The sequence below is a fragment of the Tripterygium wilfordii genome, chromosome 20 (genome assembly GCF_013401445.1).
Source record: "Tripterygium wilfordii isolate XIE 37 chromosome 20, ASM1340144v1, whole genome shotgun sequence".
In the NCBI taxonomy this organism is placed as follows: domain Eukaryota; kingdom Viridiplantae; phylum Streptophyta; class Magnoliopsida; order Celastrales; family Celastraceae; genus Tripterygium; species Tripterygium wilfordii.
In genome coordinates this window covers 968,796-991,202 of record NC_052251.1, presented here as the reverse complement: position 1 = coordinate 991,202, position 22,407 = coordinate 968,796, and the positions used below count along the sequence as shown (strand labels likewise).

The 22,407-nt window shown below is 37.8% G+C and overlaps 2 protein-coding genes across 7 annotated transcripts; both read left to right on the top strand.

Annotated features, from left to right (window-relative positions):
* The first annotated feature begins 1,201 nt into the window (after positions 1-1,201).
* Positions 1,202-6,830, top strand: LOC119987509. Its single transcript, XM_038832435.1, has 4 exons — positions 1,202-1,420; positions 1,557-1,697; positions 1,775-1,923; positions 5,971-6,830. Exons 1-4 carry the CDS (start codon positions 1,202-1,204, stop codon positions 5,987-5,989), a joined length of 528 nt encoding a protein of 175 aa, XP_038688363.1. The 3' UTR covers positions 5,990-6,830.
* A 4,322-nt stretch (positions 6,831-11,152) lies between these two features.
* On the top strand, positions 11,153-18,019 carry LOC119987125 (histone-lysine N-methyltransferase, H3 lysine-9 specific SUVH5-like). 6 transcript variants are annotated; one of them, XM_038831916.1, is made up of 5 exons: positions 11,153-11,542; positions 11,646-11,886; positions 11,990-12,215; positions 15,447-15,505; positions 16,962-18,019. In XM_038831916.1, the coding sequence occupies exon 5, from the start codon at positions 17,113-17,115 to the stop codon at positions 17,848-17,850; it is 738 nt and encodes a 245-aa protein (XP_038687844.1). In that variant the 5' UTR covers positions 11,153-11,542; positions 11,646-11,886; positions 11,990-12,215; positions 15,447-15,505; positions 16,962-17,112; the 3' UTR covers positions 17,851-18,019. The 6 variants fall into 6 exon arrangements, with proteins under 6 accessions (XP_038687844.1, XP_038687842.1, XP_038687841.1 ...); XM_038831914.1 differs by having other exon boundaries at positions 11,990-15,195; XM_038831913.1 differs by having other exon boundaries at positions 11,153-11,310; positions 11,388-11,542; positions 11,990-18,019.
* The last annotated feature ends 4,388 nt before the right edge of the window (positions 18,020-22,407 follow it).

Genomic DNA, 22,407 nt, shown 5'->3' with positions numbered 1-22,407 from the left:
GAGTTGTGGAAAATTGTTCCACCCACAATCATCATCATTGGTCCAGTACATTAGATTGTGTTGAAATTTTCAATCCAAGCATGTTGAAGATATTGTTCGTTCTGAATCATAGACCCGTACAAATTTGTTCTTCATTGGTCGTCACCATTGATACTTAGACCCATAAAAACGCGTCTACAATGTGAGAATAGTTGGATTTTGTATATAAACCATTTGGTTGGTTATGCCAGACGGATGTGAGATTTTTAGTCTTATAGATCGCTCCAAACAATGGAGGCCACCTCCATAAATTTGTTTTGAGTGCAGTTTTAACTAGGAATTCACTAACCAAATCCATCTACCAAAAAAAAAGGTTGATCCGTTGATGACAAGAAAAAGAAGCAAAAATCCAAATCCTGGCGTCACATTAGAGTCTTGGAAAGGGGAAGATGGAAAAGTATGTAAAGAGTAAGACAATGGATAGCAATTCCTACGATGTCATTGCCCAACTCAAAATAAAGAAATCAGAACCATGACTCAGAAAAGCAGAGCAAGAGAAGAAGAAAAGAAAGTTATTTGTGGTATTTGTGCCTTTTCATTGTGGGTTCCCAACTAACTCATGTGGGGACTGGCTCAAATAGACCCACTTTCCCAACTTGTCCGAATTGTTTATATGTTTGTTTTCACCAGAGCATAAAAAAAACAGAGCAAAAGTTGGATCATTCTGGTCTCGTGCTAAGTTTTGACTCAACTCATGTTGTCATCGAGTGATAATAAAAGACTGTACGAAAATGAATTTTAGACAAGAATCTCTTTCTCCATCTCTTGTACTAGGATTTGAGGTTTCGTGGTGACAAATAAATAATATGGTGTATAGCTATATAGTGTGCGTTTGGGAACCAAAATGCTGCCTCGTTGTGCACTAAATCGACGGCTAGAGTTTAAGGATTTGTTAAATGTGTTTTTCTTATCGAATATCAAAGTCAAACTAATAAATTATAAGTAATCTATGTAAGTAAAATATATTTGTATTATAAGTTACATATAATACGTAAACTATATACGTATTACAAGTAATATATATATTAATATTATACGGGGATAGAGGGATCTCAACAGACTCATCCTCGCACTCGCACTTGCACCTAATGTTTTTTCCATAAAAATATTCATATTGGGTATCCATTCTGTTAACGAACGGATACAAAACATTTAATTTGGAATGAGTTATATCGGTATCATTCGAGAAGAGTTATACCGGTATCCTTTGGGTACGGTTATTTTTGACATCTTAGAGACACTAGCATTTGAAATTAAAAACTACAAACCCTTTGATAGAGCGGTTATTATGATTTTCAATGTTAGCTCCAAAGGTGTGCAAAAAAAGCTATATGATGATACCGCTGGCTTATTTCATCTATTTGGTGGAGCCGTGCTGGCGGTACGGGACCGTCCCACCAAATAGAGACAAAAGTGAAACGACATCGTTCTTACACCGTTAAAAATAACAAAAATAGAGAGCAGCAATAACTGAAGGTGAATTTACGAGAGTGAAACGACATCGCTATTATAAAAAGAATACCGAAAACAGAGTAACTGAATTTGGGCCGAATCATACCTATCACAAATGGATCAATGAACTCTTAACATTCTCTCTAAGTCTGTATTATCGAACCCAACAATTGCTCATATTGTTTGCGAATCGAGCTCTGAAAACGGTAACGCTGATTATTTATTGGTTTTGATTTTCGATAAGCATACCCAGGTTTGGATTCTGATGTGTTTGCTGGTACAGCCATGGATAGAGTCACTGCTAAGTACGGCATTCTTCATTGCTTGTCGGTCACATGGATATTCAGCGAGGAGCAAATGCAATATGCACTGCTTCCGACTGCGAGGGGGCGACGCATTCTGCTTCTATTGCCAAGACACAAGGATCATCAGGTGATTCGGGTCAGGGTTTAATCCCCAGTTTTTCAATTTCAAGTATTTTTTTTACTTGTTTGGGCAATATGTCAAAATGGGATTCTTCTACTAATTTCAAATTGGGGGTGTAGATGAGGCCATCTTCGTATCACGATGTGCTGAGGGTTTGAGAGATTCAGAAATTGCTGGACATTAGTGGGGTTCAGACCTATGTGATTAACAGTTCCAGAGTCATGTTTGTTCCTGAACGAGAGGTCACAGCCGGAAAATCTGGTGTAGAAATCTGGTGAAGGAATCGCTCATTTATGCAAAATCTGTGGAAGAAGCTTATGGGATCCATTTCGCTTCTATTCATTGGACTGTAAGGTTAGGGTCAAGTCTCTTTCTAATCATTATCATTCACTATCCCTCACCATCACAACAACCCACAACTTGATTATGATGTGCATAAATGATATTTTTCACAGTCTTTACCCTGCGTTTGAGAAAAATTGTTTCAATTGTGGAATTGCTATTTAAGCAAATTACTAGCAACAAATGTGATACTCTAGTTGGTAAAGAGCGAGTGATTTGCTATCATGTTGCTTTTGAAGATCACTTATCAGACATCCTCACGAGCTGTAGGAAGAGAAGGGTTACTTGGAAAGAAGTGATGACCTCATTGAAGCACCCGCCTTTTTGGCTTGGAAAATTTGAAGGATGCTTATTTGTTATGTTGATCATAGGAATCACTATAATGATGTCTATGAGTTCCCTTATGAAATCAAGAGAGGGTGGAAATTAGATTGTCTTGCTTGGGTCATAGAATCTGTGAAACATGAGACGTGCCACTTCTCAATGGCAGTAAGATCATTCGAAGAGATGCTAAAGGATAGATAAGTAATAACACTTCAATTGAATTAAAATGACTGAGAAAGATAAGAGTATTGACAAAAAAAAAAACCAATAGGAAGAGATCAGGGTTTTGAGGCTGGCTGAAAGACTATGGAAAAGAGGGCCTCTTGGGTTCTTTTAGGATTGGAGCAGGAAAACGCGGTATCTGGGTGGTAAGCCAATAATTAATGTGGGTGGCGAGTAGGTTTTCATGTGAATAAGAACCTTGTTGCATATAGATATGACATGTAGATGGAGATGAAATTGCCTATAGGTATAGTCAGGAGGAGTGGCCAATAAGAATCAAGATCACAATGAGTGAGTGTCTAAGGTTGTTCTGAAGAATAGACAAAAGTCCTCAAGGGGATGAGGAAGAAGAAGGTATGTTCTTTGGAGAACTATTCAGCATATCAGTTTCCCTATTTGTAGATCTTTCCTTAGTTTTTGAGAGATTTGGTTATAAATCTTTGTTGGGTTTGATGACTTGATCCTTTTTTAGGATTCAATATTTGTAGGTCTTTTCTGAATTTTGATTGTTCTAAGGGATGTTAGAGACCCAAACACCATACATAAATAACATAATTAGGGTTTAGTACTTAAATATTTTTCGAGGTAGAGTACCATAGATTATATTCTCTTAGATATCTATGGGTTTTACTGTGAAATGCAGTTTTTTCAACTCGATAATTATATTTTGAGATGTTATTACAGTTCTCTCATTTTCAATAAATAAAGAGGCAATATGTTTCCTGGGTACAAGCGAACATGTGGCCTACTACTAGAGTTGCAGGGGTGCATCCTAGAGATCACAGCTTCAATTCCTAGAAACAGTCTCTCCACATATTATGTGGGGGACTGGGGGGTAAGGTCTGTGGACATCTTGCTTGTCCCAGATCCTGCCTACTACGGGAGCTTTGTGCATGAGTGTTGTTTACCTTTTATGGTTCCCAGGTTTCTATTGTGATAAACCAATATAACTATATAAGCTATTTTCCCTAGCCGTGGATAGTCATAAGAAAATTTATAGAATCATATGATCATGGTTTTCCCTAAGCTGGAGATTATTACCTACGTTTAACATCATTTATTGTTTATAATCATGCACATGCCTAATTGGTCTGGATTTGTGTTCGTACTGACTGAATGAAGGAAAAACCTTATAGGCTCATAGTTCCTAATATATGAAGCAAAGGAAGAGGAAATCATGTTTGCTAGAATTTACTTAGCTCAGTCTCTAATACTTTGAATATTGTTGTTTGCTTGGTATAACTGGAGTAATATATAGATTCTTTCTATAGGGAAGGTTATTGACTACGATTATATTATCGTTATGACATGCCGAGCTGGCAATGAAGATTTTGCAAAGTTTTAGTCATCCTCCCTTGGACGATGAACTCTCTGCTAGATTGTAGATTAAGTATTGTTTTCCCTTCATGGAGAAGTCCAATCTCCTATGATGAAAATCACCTAGTTGTGGCTTGACTATTGTCCATGATAATTCTATCTAAGGACCTTTCGCTCTTTTGATTTGATTGATGGGGTTTCTTTTTTGAATAATTTGAGACCCTACTCTCAGTTCTTATACTCCTAGAGCTTCTTTTGAATTTCTTTACTGTTTTTGAATTGAAAGCTAGGCCCTTTTTTCTTTGTTCAATAAGGATCTAAAGTGAGCTCTGTTGGCTGTTGTGTTGGATGTCATATGATGGTTAGGAATCTTCTTGTTATAGAGACTGCATGCTTCCCCCTTTAGGTTGTCAAGAAGTCCTAGACATGCTGCAATACTATAAGTGATGGTGAACTTGAGAGGTTTTTATGGGTGTCAAGCCAAAACTTAGAAACGATATAAAAGTTACATTGTTTGCAAATTCTGATGTAAGAAATTCGTAATGTTGTGAGTCAAACTGAGCACGAGGGGTAGTTTAACAGTTTGGCTAGACATAATTAAACACCTGAACAACACAAATTCTTGGGTGATCTAGGTGGCCTATGCAAAGTTGAAATGTGAAAGTTTGAAGTATCTTACTTGTCCCTCTCCTTTGTTTTTTTTTTTTTTTTTAAATGGTTTAGGTGATATGCCTAGACATTGAAAATTATCATAGAGGCAATTACTCAGTCGGCATTTGGCACTTGATTTTGCACAAAAGCCTAACCTAAACCCGACCCAAGACATTTTTATTTTAAAAACAAACCAAATGAGGGATTTGAGATAATGGACTCTCAAATGAGATCACGAGAAGCCGCACTTGAGTTAGGCTTTCAATTAGTTTGAGTATATATATCAGTTTTGGCCTTGGATGGGATAGCTTTTGCCTCAACACATATGGATAAGTCATATATGAAAACATTCATAAACTTCTAATGATATTATCTTAGTGGATGGATCACATTAAGGGTTTAATTAGGAGTTAGAAACTCATTACAATTTAGTTCTACATTATGCCCTGCAATAATATGTGGAATGTCGGGCTATTAAGAAAGTAAATGACTCATGACTCATGACCGATTACAGCAGGTTTAATGATTAACTTTTATGACAGGTTGATAATTTGCAACACTTAATGCTAAATACAAGATTTAGCACATCCAATATCAACTGCTGAATATTTGTATTTTTTTGTTCAATTTTTTCCTTCAAAAATACTTGGTAAGTTTGCACACACTCTTTCTCTGGAGGGTTTCAGGTTTCTTCACATTTCATTTCCCTGTCTTCTCTCTCTAAAGATATGTGAGAGAACAGTGCGTTATTGACTTATTAGTTTTATAGATGGTGACAAGGTTTGCCTGCTTCATACTTTGCATTGGCATTTAAATGATTATTTCTTGTTCATTTGTGTGTATCTTCTTGAGGTTGCAGTGTTGTGATACTCTTTTTTTATTTTATTTTTTCCAAAATACGAAAGTGGTGTTGGAGAAATGGGATTTTACTTTTGCTGCAGTAGTGACAGGGTGACAGGGTGGCATGCTTCTTACCCCACTTTTTTTTTTTTTTTTTTAAATAATTTCTTGTCTAATGAGTATTTTTTATTTTCTATATGCGCATACTTCTATTTTGAATTTTTGAGGAGTGATATTCTTCTATTTTTTTCCGAAATGCCGTTCTATAATTATTGTTAATTTTTTCTTCTTCATTTTGTTCTTTGTGGTTGGTAATCAAATAGTCTCTCTAAGATGTTAATTCTCATATGATTTCAGGTGCAACCAGAGTTTATGACGGGTTGATTTAACCCAAATGAGAATGGACAACATGATGCACCTTAACCGAAATGCAAGCCATGGGAATATAATTTTCCAATATTAGTTCTCGAAGAGCCTAAATTTTCTCCTTTAAAGTGAAACTATCAATTCTGCTACTGAGAAAAATGTCCTCTGCTTTTGGGGGCAACATGAGTGCGAATTCGAACAATGTTTCTCCTTCCATAAGCCGCGGCAGTAGAAACTCATCTGGAACTGCTCATAATGAACGGAGAGTACCAGTAGGTGCTGTGGTTGCAATGGAGACAACCTTTGGGGGTTAGCCGCGACACTGTTCAGAGGATTTTGGCTTTATTCAGGGAGGAATTAGATAAGTTGTCCCGTGAGAAGAAAGGACCAAAAACAACTATTCCTACAGTTGTAACTAATCTTTTCCAAAAACACCAAAGATGCTTGAACGCGTTGGACATGTTTCAGGAATACATGTCGGTGACAGATTTAAGTACTGGGCAGAATTGTTTGTCCTCGGCCTTCACTGTTAGCGATCAAATGGTATCGATTTCAAGAGGGGTGAAAAAGGTCAAAATCTGGCTATAAGCATTGTGGCTTCTGGGTGCTATGATAATGACATGAGCTTCCCTGATGAAATAGTTTATTGTGGACAGGGAGGGAATCCGACTGTCAGTAGAAGAATAGTCGATCAGAGATGGACAGGAGGTAACCTTGCTTTGAGGAACAGCATGCGAGCGAGAAGCCCTGTGAGAGTTATTCGCGGGTTCAAGTACTCCAAGCCTTCAGTCACAGATGGCATGAAGTCTGCGTATGTATTTGATGGGTTCTACTATGTCAAGGAGTGGAAAGAAGTAAAGGGGAAGTATGTCAAGCTTGTGTTTAAGTTCACCTTAAAGAGGATTCTTGAATTACCTGAGCTTCCTTCAGGTAACAATTAGATTTTGTGTTTTGATAAGTCAATATCTTTGGACTTGGTTGTTCTTCATGGACACATTATTTGCCATTTCTTCGTGGCTATGCTGTTTTGTAATGAAAGGTGGAGTTGTTGAAACCTTGTGTCTTAATTTTATTAAGAACTTTATTGGTGTCTCAAGCATGTTTTTTGTACATTCGATATTTGGGAGAAACTCGGGCCATCAAACTAGCATGTGTATAAATTTCTTTACTTCACGACAAGGTAAGTTGAGTTAAAACCTAACGCATGGTCACAAGAGTATCTCCAAATAAAAATTGAAATAGGAACTTAAAAAAACTATTTTTTTTAGTGATCGAGAAAGCTTTAGCTTAACGGTCACTTTGTGATCCATGATCTAGTTTTAAATCCAGAATGACCGCTCCGTGTTCACTGTTGGAAGTTGGAACTGGTGTACCAAATAACTTGTTTTTTGTGCTTAAGAAAATAAACACATTAGCAACGTTCACACAATAAACATATGTATGAATCGAATATAAGAACCAATAATAAAAAACACACGTTAATGTAAATACACTGTTAACTTAACGGCGAACCAAAGAAACCCAAGAATCAAAGAAACTCTCTGTTTCAAGATGGATACGAAAAATATGGCAGAACAAAATAGAAAAGAAGGATCTTGTTCAAGGAAGTGGAGATCCAAGATGAAAGCCAAGATAATCTCGGTAAAAAGAGACCAATTAAAAAGGAAATATTTTGCTGGTATTAACAACCCCTAAAATAGTGGCTTTTCCTATGGAAAATCATGGCTGTTATTTTCTAGGAAGACTTGGTCAGTTACCCATGTAACTAACCATGGTTAGATGCAGCTTAAAATTAACCCAGACAAAAGTAACAAGGTAAGCGATGGATGTTACTATAAAATCGAAGAAACCCTCCCATCCTATTTCATCTCACAGCGATATCAACCATGTCCCTCCCCAAATCAACACCATATCATATTCCCAAATCTCTACCTGAATCCTTCTCTACCTGAATCCTTTGCCTGGGATGCATCCGCTCAGCACTTCCTCCTCTGCTCCCTCCTCCACTGCCCTATCTACTCCGTCTCCACTGCCCTATCTGCTCCGTCTCCGGTGATGGAGTTACTGAAACGGCCATCTCAGTCTGATTCCTCCTACCTGAAGACACCGCAATCTTAAGCCTTGCCTTTTTGACTCCAAATCTAACCGCCGCATTCTGCCTTACGACCTCCGCAGTTGCAAAACCCTTTTTCTCGCCTACCTCCCTCCCTAATGATATCCTAATCCTTCCCTAATGATATCCTAATCCTAATGATGATATGATGATAGCGTCAGGGCAATGTGACGGTTGATTTTGAGGGGAACGCATACGTCACCGCTTTTTTCACGCATCCGGTGATTGCTGACTACGGGCTGCGGGCTCAACGGAATATCAACGGGATCGTCAGGATTAAGGAGGATTAGGTTGCTGGTGGTGCAATCCAATACAGGCAAGTGTTCAAGGTCGACTCAGATGACAGCACTGTCAGGGAAGTATTGTTGACAGAGAATTTGGTTCAATCAATACAATTACAATTCTGTGAGAGTGAGTGATACAAGTGCAAATAACCTTATGATATGGATATTATTTCTTCATATATTAATGTTAGAAATAGGAGTTGCAGAACTGAAATATGAGCCAGAAATGAAATCTACAGCAGAAGGTAGCTGCAAGAAAATGGCGCTGTATAAGCATCTTTGTTGTTTCTGGAACAATTACCTACAACTGGAGAATAATTGTTTTGGGTTTTTTCCGATCACGGAACAGCTTATCTAATTCCTCCCTGCATAAAGCCAAAGTCCTCTGAACAATTTCACGGCTAACCCCCAAGGGTTGGCTTCTTGCAACCACAGCTGCAACCTGCAACGGGTACTGCAGGAACGGGTACTGTAGGAGTCAACTTTTGGGGGTTAGCCGTAAAACTATTCAGAGGACTTTGACTTTATACAGGAAGAATTAGATAAGCTGTTCCTTAATTGTAAAGGACCCAAAACAATTATTCCGAGAAACAATAATCAAGGTCGATGACAGATTTCAGAACCGGGTTCACTGTAAGCAATCAAATGATATCGATTTCAAGAAGGGTGAAGACGGTTGAAATCTGACTATAAGCATGGTTGCATCTGGGTGCTATGATAATGACATGAGCTCCCCAGATGAAACAGTTTATTGTGGACAAGGAGGGAATCCTATTGTCAATAGAAGAACAGTGGATCAGAGATGGACAGGAGGTAACCTTGCATTGAGGAACAGTGTGGAAGCGAGAAACCCCGTGAGGGTTATTCATGGTGTTCAAGTACTCCAAGCCATCAGCCAGAGATGGCGTGAAGTGTGTGTATGTGTATGATGGGTTGTACCATGTCAAGGAGTGGAGAGAAGTGAAGGGGAAACTATTGGCAAGCTTGTGTTCAAGTTCACGGATTCTTGAATAACCTGAGCTTTTTTCAGTTAACAATTAGATTCATTCTGTGTTTTTACAAGTCAAACATCTTTGGACTTGATTGTTCTTCATGAACACATTATTTGTCATTTTTAGTGGCTAAGCTGTTTTGTACTGAATGGTGGAGTTGTTGAAATGTTTTGTAAGTGATGTGTTGAAGCCTTTTGTTTTAGTTTTATTAAGAACCTTATTAGTCTCCATCAAAAAAATTTTATGGGAACTTTAGTAGCTCAAACTTTTTTTTTTTAAAACCAAGAATGACACATACAAGCATGATCTCAATATTTAGCATAACCTCGATGTTTGGCATAATTTTGGATTGTCAGAATAACATGCACATAAATTTTTTACTTGACGACAAGGTAAGTTGGGCTTGCACGAATTTGTTCTTCATGGACCGTCATCATTGATACTTAAGATCATGAAAACGCGTTTACAGAGAAGAGTTAGAACTTTATTTATAACCACTTGACTGGGTTTTGTCTGATCAATGTGAGATTTTTAGTCTTACAAATTCCTCTAATGATGGAGGTCATTACCACAAATTTGTTTTGTGTGCAGTTTCAACTGGAAAATTGACTAACCAATTCCATTTACCACAATTTGAATTTTAAACAAAAAAGAGTTGATCCGTTGATGAAAAGAAAAAGAAACAAAAACCCAAATCTTGGCATCATTGTCCAAAACAAAATAAAAGAAATGAGCACCATGATTCACTCACTCAAGGCCAAAGAAAAGCAGAGCAAGACAAGAAGAAGCAGAAGTGAAAGTAATGTGTGATGTGGTATTTGTATTTTTTTCATTGTGGGTTCACAACTAGCTCATGTGGCCATGTGGGGACTGGTTGGCTGGCTGAACAATGAGTACAGACAGTAAAAGAAAATACCATTTATCCACGCGTTGGGTTTTTGTTCAATTTATCTTATTGTCAGGTCAGGTGAGATATTTTTATGTGCGTGTAGACTTAATGACCCTAGTTTAAGCCTATAACAGATGTTTAAAAGACAAATTAATTTGTACAAGAATATCTTCTCCTGTTCTCCATACTACTACTATTGTGCCAAGATTGAGACTATAAAATGTGAATTTGGGAACCAAAATGCTGCCTCATTGGTGCACTAAATTGTCGGCTAGACGCTGTCATTTGAAATAACAAGAATACAAAGGTGAAGCGACACCGTTCTTAGTCAGATAAAAAATTGGTGGGGAGTATTTCCACTCCACGTTTTCCCATTCACACCCCATTTCTCTCAAAGTCCAAACGCACCCTTGTATCACCATTCTTAAAACCCTTCCCCGTTAATGGCAACATCGTCCTGGTCCAGATCTGGAAGTATCATCACTGGTCTAGCCGTAAACCTTATTGCATTAGATCTTTAAACTTTGCTATTCCATTGGAAATGGACCATTCCATTGTGGATCCACCATGATCTTGGAATTCCCTAAGAATGGCAACTGCAACTTCAGTCACCATCTCCATATCTCATTCACTTTTGAGCTCGGTTCGGAATAATAGACTTTTTAAGACATTCTTTCGATGAACTTTCATGGCTCCTTTCACTCCACTACTAATGCTAGACGAGTTGATACGAACGATTAGAATGAGAAACTCAGGAATGGGAAGAAGAAGATGCCAGTAGGGGACAAATGGGGTAAGGGTGTGTTTGGTGGTTGGAGGAAATGGGGTGTGAATGGAAAAAAGAGTGACCGAAAAACGGATAGCAACAGTAAATGAATTTAGGACAGTTAAACGACATCGTTATTGTCGGATAAAACAGAGAGCAACAGTAACTGAATTTGGGGCGAATCATACCTATCACAATGGATCAATGAACTCTTAACACTCTCTTTAATTATCCGTTATCGAACCCAACAATCGCTCACATGGTTTGCGAATCGAGCTCTGAAAATGGTCAGGCTGATTATTTATTTGTTCTGATTTCCGATTGGGATACCCAGTTTTGGGTTCTGATGTGTTCGCTGGTACAGCCATGGCTAGTCACTGCTAAGTACGGCATTCTTCGCCGCTTGTCGGTCACATGGATATTCGGCGAGGAGCAAATGCAATATGCACTGTTTCGACTACGACGGGGAGACGCATTCTGCTTCTATTGCCAAGACACAACGATCATCAAGTGATTCAGGTTTGGGTTTAATCCCCAGTAATTCAATTTCAACTATTTTTGACTTGTTTGGGCAATATGTGAAAAATGGATTCTTCTACTAATGTCAAAATTGGGGTTGTAGATGAGGCCATCTTCATATCACATGTGGTGAGGGTTTGCGAGATTCAGAAAGTGCTGCACATTAGTGGGGTTCATACCTATGTGATTAACAACCATGGCTAGAGTCACTGCTAAGTTTGGCATTCTTCACCGCTTGTCGGTCACATGGATAGTCGGCGAGGAGCGAATGCAATATGTACTGCTTATACTACATGGGGGCTCTGCTTCTATTGTCATGAAACAAGGATCATCAAGTAATTCAGGTTTGGATTTAATCCCCAGTTTTTCAATTTCACCTATTTTTGACTTGTTTGGGCAATGTGTTAAAATGGGATTCTTCTACTAATTTCAAAATTGGGGGTGTAGACGAGGCCATCTTCGTTTCACGATGTGGTGAGGCTTTGAGAGATTCTGAAAGTGCTGGGCATCAGTGGGGTACAAACCTATGTGATTAACAGTTCCAGAGTCATGTTGTTCCCGAACGAGAGGCAACTGCTGGAAAATCTGGTGAAGGAGTCGCTCATTTATGCGAAATCTGTGGAAGAAGCTTATGGGATCTATTTCGGTTTGGTTCTATTCATTGGACTGTCAGGTTAGGATCAAGTCTCTTTCTAATCATTATCATTCACTATCCACCATTATCACAACAACACACTACTTGATTATGATGTGCATAAATCATAATTTTTACAGTCTTTACCCTGCGTTTGAGAAAAATTGTTTCAATTGTGGAATTGCTATTAAAGCAAATTACTAGCAACAAATGTGATACTCTAGTTGGTAAAGAGCAAGTGATTTGCTATGACGTTGCTTTTGAAGATCACTTATCAGACATCCTCACGAGCTGTAGGAAGAGAAGGATTACTTGGAAAGAAGTGATGGATTCATTGAAGCACCTGCCTCTTTTGCTTGGAAATTTTGAAGGATGCTTATTTGTTATATTGATCATAGGAATCACTATAATGATGTCTATGAGTTCTCTTATGAAATCAAGAGAGGATGGAAATTAGATTGTCTTGCTTGGGTCATAGAATCTGTGAAACATGAGAAGTGCCACTTCTCGATGGCAGTAAGATCACTCAAAGAGATGCTAAAGGATAGATAAGTAATAACACTTCAATTGAATTAAAGTGGCTGAGAAAGATAAGAGTAATGCAAAAGAAAACCAAGAGGAAGAGATGAGGGTTCTGAAGCTGGCTGGAAGACTGTAGAAAAGAGGGGCATAGTAGGTCCTCTTGGGTTCTTTTAGTATTGGAGGAGGAAAAGGCGGTATCTGGGTGGTAAGCCCAGAATTAATGTGGGTGGCGAATAGGTTTTCGTGTGAATAAGAACCCCATTGTAGATGGAGATGAAATTGCCTATAGTTATTCAGGAGGAGTGGACAATAAGAATAAAGATCACAATGAGGGAGTGTCTAAGGTTGTTCTGAAGATTAGACAAAAGCCTTCAATGGGATGAGGAAGGGGAAGGGATGTTCTTTGCAGAACTAGTCAGCATATCAGTTTCCCTAGTGTAGATCTTTCCTGACCTTTTTGAGGGATTTTGGTTATAGATCTTTATTGGGTTTGATGACTTGATCCTTTATAGGATTCAATATTTGTAGGTCTTTTCTGGATTTCTATTGTTTTAAGGGACGTTAGAGACCAAATAACCATACACAATTAGGGTTTAGTACCTAAATTTTTTTTCAAAGTAGAGTACTATAGATTATTTTCTCCTAGATATATATAAGTTTTACTGTGAAATGTAGTTTTTTCAATTCGATAACTGTATATTGGGATGTTATTACACTTCTCTCATTTTCAATAAATAAATAAAGAGGCAGTATGGTTCCCGGGTACAAGCAAACATGTGGCCCAATGGTAGAGTTACAGGGGTGCAACCTAGAGGTAGCAGGTTCAATTCTTAGAAACAGTATCTCCACATATTATGTTGGGGTAAGATATGAGTACATTTTGTTTGTCCCCCACCTTGCCTACTATGGGAGCCTTGTGTATGGGTGTTGTTTACCTTTTATGGTTCCCAGGTTTGCTATTGTGATAAACCAAGATAACTATATAATCTATTTTCCGTTGCCATGGATAGAGTCAATAGGAAAATATATAGAATCATATGATCATGGTTTTCCCTAAGGTGGAGATCATTACCTACATTTAACATCATTTATTGTTCACAATCATGCGCATGCCTAATTGGTCTGGATTCATGATCATACTGATTGAATGAAGTAAAATCCTTATAAGCTCATAGTTCCTAATATAAAAAGCAAACGAAGAGGTAATCATGTTAAGTAGAATTTACTAAGTGTAAACTCTAATACTTGGGAAAAAAGGAGGTAAGATACTGATCTCATCCGAGTTTAATGCATTAGCCTTTTAGCTTATGGACATCTTGAAAAGATTCTATCACTACTTGGTATAACTCTGGTAATCTATAGATCCTCTCCGTAGGTAATGTTATTGACTACAATTGTATTCTCGTTTATTATGACATGCCGAGCTGGCAATGAAGATTTTGTGAATGTTTAGCTATCCTCCCTTGGACAATGAACTCTCTGCTAGATTGTAGAGTAAGGATTGTTTCCCTTCATGGGGAAGTCCAATCTCCTATGATGAAACTCACCTAGTTGTGGCTTGACTAGTATCCCCAATAGTTCTATCTAGGACCTTTTGCTCTTTTGATTCGATTGAAGGGGTTTTTTCTTTGAATAATTTTTGACACTACTCTCAGTTCTTATACTCTTAGAGCTTCATTTGTATTTCTTTACTGTTTTTAAATGGAGAGCTAGGCCCTATCGTCTTTGTTCAATAAGGATCTAAAGTGAGCTCTGTAGGCTGGTCACTGGTGGATGTCATACGGTGGTTAGGAATCATTCTGGTTATGGAGACTGCATGCTTCTCCATTAGGTTTTCAAAAGTCCTAGACATGCTGCAATATTATCTTTAATGGTTAACTTGTGAGGTTTTTTTGAGTGTCCGGTTAAAACTTAGAAACGGTAGAAAAGTTACATTATTTGCAAATTCTCACGGAATAAATTTGCAACGTTATGAGTCAAACTGAGCTCGAGGGGTAGTTTAACAGTATGGCTAGACCTAATTAAACACCTACACTACTACAAATCCTTGGGTGATCTAGGCGGCCTATATCACTGGTTGTTGCACTCGGATACCCAAGTCAAGGTAAGGGTTTAAAAGAGTAAATAGTTATTACAGATTGTTAGATTTGGATTCCACTGGGGAAACTATAACAATGACACATGCCAAATATTAGTTTTAAATTGGGCCTAAGGTTTTATTTGAAAAGCCCAAACCTGAGTAATTAAGAAGCGGGCGTACTAATTTCTTATTTATTAAGCCTAAGATCATGTTTTCCCCAATTCACCATTTCAGAATTAGGGCCGCCGAAACTACCGAAGTGCCTTCCTTTTATAGAGAGTGCATTGTCCGTCCTCGTTAGTGTCATTCGTTGATCTGTTTCTAGTCACATCATTTGAGCTTGCTGGTGATTGAATCTTGTTAGAAGGCTATTAGTCCAATCGTAAGAGATTCACTTTTGTGGGTTATCTTTTCGAGGTATGTACTTGATTGTTATGATTTATTTTCATTCCAAGGTTTTTCTATGCTTATTTTGACCTAGTTTTGTAGTAACTCAATCCATGTTTCTACAAGATCATGTTTTTTTAGTGTCTGTCACTTGATAAAAAGTATTTTTGGTCTTTTTTTTGTTTTGTTTAGTCTACTGGTCTCTCCAATGTCAAATTTGAGTTGTTGTTTCGATAATACTTGATTTAGGTGTTAATTGTGGTATTTTGTTCTTTCAATAGTTAAATAAGGCTATCATCCAATCGTAAGAGATTCAATTTTGTGGGTTTATCTTTTCAAGGTATGTACTTGATTCTTATGATTTATTTTCATTCCAAGGTTTTCTATGCTTATTTGCTCCTTGATTTGTAGTAACTCAATCCATGTTTCTACAAGATCATGTTTTTTTTATGGTCTTTCACTTGATAAAAAATATCTTTGGTCTTTTCTTCTTTTTTTTTCTCGTTGTGTTTAGTCTACTCCTTGATGTCAAATTTGAGGAATTGTTTCGATAATACTTGATTTAGGTGTTAGTTGTGGTATTTTGGTCTTTCAATACTTAAATTCTTCATTAACTAAAAATGATTTTATTCAATTTTTGGGTTTTGCACTATGCAAAGTAGACATGTGAAAGTTTGGGGTATCTTACTTTTCCCGCTCCTTTGTCTTTCTTTTAATTGGTTTAGGCGATATGCCTAGAAATTAAAAATTATTATAGGGTCGGGCTTAGTCTTAAACATTTGGCACTTGATTTTGCACAAAAGCCTAACCTATAGCCGACCCAAGCCCATTTTTATTTCCTTGGACATTAGTTATTTTAAAGTAAACAACAAACCAAATGAGTGATTTGAGATAACGGACTCTCAAATGAGATCACTGGAAGCCATTCACTTGAGTTAGGCTTTCAATTAGTTTGAGTGAATATATCAGTTTCAGCTTTGGATGGGATAGCTTTTGCCTCAACACATTTGGATAAGGTATATATACAAACATTCATAAACTTCTGACATTATTATCTTAGTGGATGGACAACATTAAGGGTTTAATTAGGAGCTAGAAACTCATTACAACTTTAGTTCTACATTATGTCCTGCAATAATATGTGGAATGTTGGGCTATTAAGAAAGTAAATGACTCATGACTGATTGAAGTGGGTTTAATTATCTCAACTTTTATGGCAGTTTGATAGTTTGCAACACTTTATGAATTATGCTAAATACAAGATTTAGCAAATCCAATATCAACTGTTGAATTCTTGTATCTTTTCATTCAAATTTTTTCCTTAAAAAAATAGTCGGTAAGTTTGCTTTAAGGATTTTTGGGGTTTTCCACTCTCTGTCTGTTTCTCTGGAGGGATTCAGGCTTCTTCACATTTCATTTCTCTGTCTTCTCTCTCTAAAGTTATGTGAGAGAACTGTGTTATTGTTTTTATGGAATGGTGACAAGGTTTGCCTTCTTCTTACTTTGCATTGGCATTTAAATGATTATTTCTTGTTCATTTGTGTTGCTGCAGTAGTGACAGGGTGGCATGTTTCTTACCCCACTTTTTTTTTTTTAAAAAAATTATCGTATAATGAGTATTTCTTATTTTCTATATGCGCATACTTCTATTTTGAATTTTTGAGGAGTGATATTCTTCTATTTTTTTCCGAAATGCCGTTGTTCTATAATTATTGTTAATTTTTTCTTCTTCATTTTGTTCTTTGTGTTGGTAATCAAATAATCTCTCTAAGATGATAATTCTCATATAATTTCAGGTACTACCAGAGTTTATGACGGGCTGATTTAACCCAAATGAGAATGGGCAACATCATGCACCTTATCCGAAACGCAAGCCATGGGAATATAATTTTCCGAGATTAGTTCATTAAGAGCCTGAATTCCCTCCTTTAGAGTGAAACTACCAACATGAGTGCGAATTCGAACAATGTTTCTCCTTCTATAAGTCGTGGCATTAGAAACTCATCTGGAACTGCTCATGATCAACGCAGAGGACCAGTTGCTGTGGTGGAAAGGAGCCAACCTTTGGGGGTTAGGCGGGAAACTGTCCAGCGGACTTTGGCGTTGTATAGGGAGGAATTAGATAAGCTGTCCCGTGAGAAGAAAGGACCCAAAACATCTCTTCCGACAGTTGTAGCCAATATCTTCCAGAAACACCAAAGGTGTTTGAACGCTACAAAACGAATTGGACATGTTTCTGGAATCCAAGTCGGTGACAGATTTCAGTACCGGGCAGAATTATTTATCATCGGCCTTCACCGTCAGCGATCAAATGGTATCGATTTCAAAAGGGGTGAGAACGGTCAAAATCTGGCAATAAGCATTGTGGCTTCTGGGTGCTATTATAATGACATGAGCTCCCCAGATGAAATAGTTTATTGTGGGCAGGGAGGGAATCCAACTGTCAGTAGCAGAATAGTCGATCAGAGATGGACAGGAGGTAACCTTGCATTGAGGAACAGCATAAGAGCCAGAAACCCCATAAGGGTTATTCGCGGGTTCAAGTACTCCAAGCCATCCGCCACAGATGGCACAAAGTCTGGGTATGTATATGTTGGTTTGTACTATGTCAAGGAGTGGAAACAAGAGCGTGGAAGGTATGGCAAGCTTGTGTTCAAGTTCACCTTAAAGAGGATTATTGAATAACCTGAGATTCCTTCAGGTAACAATTAGATTCCGCGTTTTGATAAGTCTACAATTAGATTCCTTCAGCTGTTTTGTACTGAAAAGTTGAGGAGTTGAGAAATATTGTTAAAACTCAAGTGGTGGTGAGGTGTTAAAACCTTTTTGTTTAAATTTTATTAAGAAGTTTGTATATTAGTGTTTTTATCAATTTTTCTTATGGGAACTTAGTAGCTCACAAACCCTCCCCCCATATGAATCTTGCTATATGTTCAAATGTTCAAAAACTTCTTCCTGGTTGAGATAATTACATATGTGCTGCTTGACTGTCCTAGGGCTCAATCGTGTTGGAATGAAGTGGGTTTGAGTTAAAGAATTGTTCCAGCAGGTTTGTGCTGGTTTTGATGAGGATAAAATTATTTTGATTGGTTCGGTTATATGGGGCTTGTGGATAAATCGGAACAGGGTCATTTGGGAAGAAGTTTGTTATTGTACAAACAAGCTGGTGAAGGGAGTACGGGATTCTATCATTGAGTACCAGCATATTTGGTGTGCACCTTCGCCCATGCCGGCCCTCGGGACATCGAGTAGGGCTCATTGGATTCCCCCTCCCCCAGGTTTGTCTAAGCTGAATTGTGATGCGGCCTTAACTTCAGGGTCATATGGCTACGGGGTGGTTCTTCGTGACTCTTTTGGAGATGTGTTGGGGTCCGGGTATGGGAAGAGACAAATGGGTCTGGGGGTTTTTCATGCCGAAGCTGGGGCAATTTTATTTGGGATTCAGTTTGCTATCTCGCTTGGTTTGAGAGATAGAGAGGTGGAAAGTGATTCTTTAGATGTTTATCTCTGCGCTAAAAGGGTCTAAGTATTCTTTTCATCCTTGTGGGGTCGTCCTTGAAGATATTCAGGCTAGAGCAAGGTGGTTTAGTAGATGTACTTTCTCACATATTAAAACTATGTTGCTCATCATTTAGCTAGGTTAGTTTACTCATCTGCTCAGGATGTGTTTTTAATGGAGGAATGTCCTCACTCAATTCTACATTATGTAGAAACGAATTCTTCTTAATGAAATATATTTTTCTTTAAAAAAAAAAAAAATCGTCCTGGTTAATCTTCCATCTAAAATTCCATTTTGAATATGAACACTATATTGATGTTTTTTTTAAAAAATAAGAGAGATTAACAATTGAACCCAATAGACTCACAGCCTGGGCTATGGTCTCTTAAGTAAAGCCCATAGTAGAACCCAACAGGAAAACGGTTTGAGTTATTGTCTTCTTAGCAAAGGTCCATGGCCCTCATAGACGGTCTACAAGCCCATTGCATCCAAACAAAATTTGACAAACCCTTGCCCCAAGCCTCAATCGGCCTGACACAAGCCATAACTCAGGAAGTTCCTTCATAAACCCACGGCCTAACTAAAACCAAAGGCTTATTGTCCGCTAGCTCAGCACCCACGTGCCAATCATGACTCTCTCTCTCAACTCTCTCCATTCTCTCACCGTAATTTCCTTAGCCATATGAGTCAAGCTTCACGATCTATCTTCTATGTGATCTTTGTGGGATTGTTGGTCGTATCACAGTGATTATAGATTCTCGCATAGACATATAGAAGATATAAAAGAAAAGGGAAAAAAAAACTTATTTGAGAAGATAAACACTGGCATATAAGAAAATGTAAAAGAAAAGGGAAAAAGGCTTATTTGAGAAGAAAAACATTGGCATATAAAAATGTAAAAGAAAAAGGGAAAAAAACTTATTTGAGAAGAAAAACATTGGCATATAAGAAAATGTAAAAAAAAAAGAGAAAAAAAACTTATTTGAGAAGAAAAACATTGGCATATAAAAAAATATAAAAGAAAAAGGAAAGAAAACTTATTTGAGAAGAAAAACATTGGCATATAAAAAATATAAAAGAAAAGGAAAAAAAACATTGGCATATAAAAAAATATAAAAGAAAAGGAAAAAAAACTTATTTGAGAAAACATTGTAAAGCCAACCAATGATGATTGTATAAAATCGAATAGAAAAGGGAAAAAAAAATTACTCTATATGACAAGGAAAAGTAAATCACAGCTAAGCGTCTAACCAATCATGTTTGTATAAAATCCAAACGCTCCAATCCCATTTCCTTCATTTCACAACGATATCAACCATGTCCGTTCCGAAATCAACACCGGCGGTGGCTGTGCTCAGCTTCCTTCTCTTCCTCGTCTGTTTGGGCCCAATCCCATCACTTGCCTGGAAACCCCACATCATCAACTTCCGATCCCTAAATCTCTTACCCTGAGATCCGTTACGTGGGCCTCAGCACTTCCTTGTTGGCTCCCTCCGCCACCGCTCTATCCACTCCGTACTCCAGGTCGACTCAGATGACGGCACTTTCAGGGAGGTATTGTTGACGGAGAATTTGGTTCAATCAATACGATTTATGATATTATTTATTTATATATTGGTGTTAGAAATAGGAGTTGACAGAACTGAAAAATTAGCCTGAAATGAAATTTGCAGTAGAAGGAAGCAGCAAGAAAATGCAGAAAATTCGAGTTTTATTCTTATTCGTCCCTGTATAATGCGTAATCTTTCTTGTTTCTGGAAAAGATTAGCTGCAACTGAGGGTTGTTTTGGGTCCTTTCCAGTCACGTGGAACATTTTGAGAATTGTTTTGGATCCTTTCCAATCATGTGGAACATGTTATATAATTCGTCCCTATATAAAGCCAAAGTCCTCTGAACTGTTTCGCGGCTAACCCCCAAAGTTTGGTTCCTTGGCAGCAACGAGCCAACCTTTGGGGTTAGCTGTGAAACTGTTCAGAGATTTGGCTTTATATAGGGAAGAATTAGATAAGTTGTTATGCGATTGTAAAGGACCCAAAACATATAAGCTTGTTTAATTCATCACAGCATAAAGCCAAAGTCCTCTAAACAGTTTGGCGGCTATCCCCCAAAGTTTGGTGGCTCCTCAATAGCTCTTGGAACTGCAAGGAACCTTTGGGGTTAGCCGCGAAACTGTTCAGAGATTTGGCTTTATACGGTGGGAGGAATAAGATAAGTTGTTCCGTGATTGTAAAGGACCCAAAACAGATAAGCTTATTTAATTCGTTCTTCTTGTATAAAGCTAAAGTCCTCTGAACAGTTTCGCGGCTAACCCCCAAAGTTTGGCTCCTCAGCAGCAACTAGTATTGCAAGGAGCCAACCTTTGGGGTTAGCCGTGAAACTGTTCAGAGATTTGACTTTATACAAGGAGGAATTAGATGAGTTGTTAAGTTTTGTTCCGTGATTGTAAAGGATGCAAAACAATTGTTCCTACAGTTGCAGCTAATCTTTTCAGAAACAACAAAGATGCTTGAACGCAACAAAATGCATAGGTGTTTCATGAACCAATGTCGGTGACAGATTTGAGTACCTGGCTGAATTGTTTGTCGTCCGCTTTCAATGTCACCGATCAAATGGTATCAATTTCAAAAGCGGTGAAAACAGTCAAAATCTGGCTATAAGGCTATAAGCATTGTGAGTTCTGGGTGCTATGATAATGACATGAGCTGCCCAGAAGAAATAGTTTATTGTGGGCAGGGAGGGAATCCGACTGTCAGTAGAAGAATAGTCTATCAAAGATGGACAGGAGTCAGGAGGTAACCTTGCATTGAGGAACTGCATGGGAGCCAGAAATGCGGTTGAGGGTTATTCATGGGTTCAAGTACTCCAAGCCATCAGCCACAGATGGCATGAAGTGTGTGTATGTGTATGATGGGTTGTACCATGTCAAGGAGTGGAGAGAAGTGAAGGGGAAACTATTGGCAAGCTTGTGTTCAAGTTCACCTTAAAGAGGACTCTTGAATTTCCTGAGTTTTTTTTCAGTTAACAATTAGATTCTGTGTTTTGATATGTCAAACATCTTTGGACTTGATTGTTCTTCATGAACACATTATTTGCCATTTTTAGTGGCTAAGCTGTTTTGCTCTGAATGGTGGAGTTGTTGAAACGTTTTGTAAATGATGTGTTGAAGCCTTTTGTTTTAGTTTTATTAAGAACTTTATTAGTATCTCTATCAAATTTCTTTTATGGGAACTTTAGTAGCTCAAACTTTTTTTTTTTTAAACCAAGAATGACACATACAAGCATATCTCGATATTTGGCATAATTTTGGACTGTCAGAATAGCACGCACATAAATTTTTTACCTGACGACAAGATAAGTTGGGCCTGCACGAATTTGTTCTTCATGGACCATCGCCATTGGTACTTAAGATCATGAAAACTTGTTTATAGAGAAGAGTTGAACTTTATTTATAACCACTCAATTGGATTCTATCTGATCGATGTGAGATTTTTAGTCTTACAAATCGCTCTAAAGATGGAGGCCATTTCCATAAATTTGTTTTGAGTGCAGTTTCAATTGAGAAATTGACTAACCAATACCATTCACCACAATTTGAATTTTAAACGAAAAAGGGTTGATCCGTTGATGAAAAGAAAAGAAACAAAAACCCAAATCTTGGTATCATTGTCCAAAACAAAATAACAGAAATGAGCACCATGACTCACTTAGGGCCAAAGAAAAGCAGAGCAAGACAAGAAGCAGC

Bases quoted from the DNA above. Each gene is read 5' to 3' on its own strand.
- LOC119987509 (XM_038832435.1), top strand. From the start codon at position 1,202: ATGAGTTATATCGGTATCATTCGAGAAGAGTTATACCGGTATCCTTTG. The intron at 1,421-1,556 runs GTACGGGACCGT...TATTATAAAAAG, and splicing joins TTGGTGGAGCCGTGCTGGCG to AATACCGAAAACAGAGTAAC. The intron at 1,698-1,774 runs GTAACGCTGATT...TTGCTGGTACAG, and splicing joins CGAATCGAGCTCTGAAAACG to CCATGGATAGAGTCACTGCT.
- LOC119987125 (XM_038831913.1), top strand. From the start codon at position 17,113: ATGAGTGCGAATTCGAACAATGTTTCTCCTTCTATAAGTCGTGGCATT.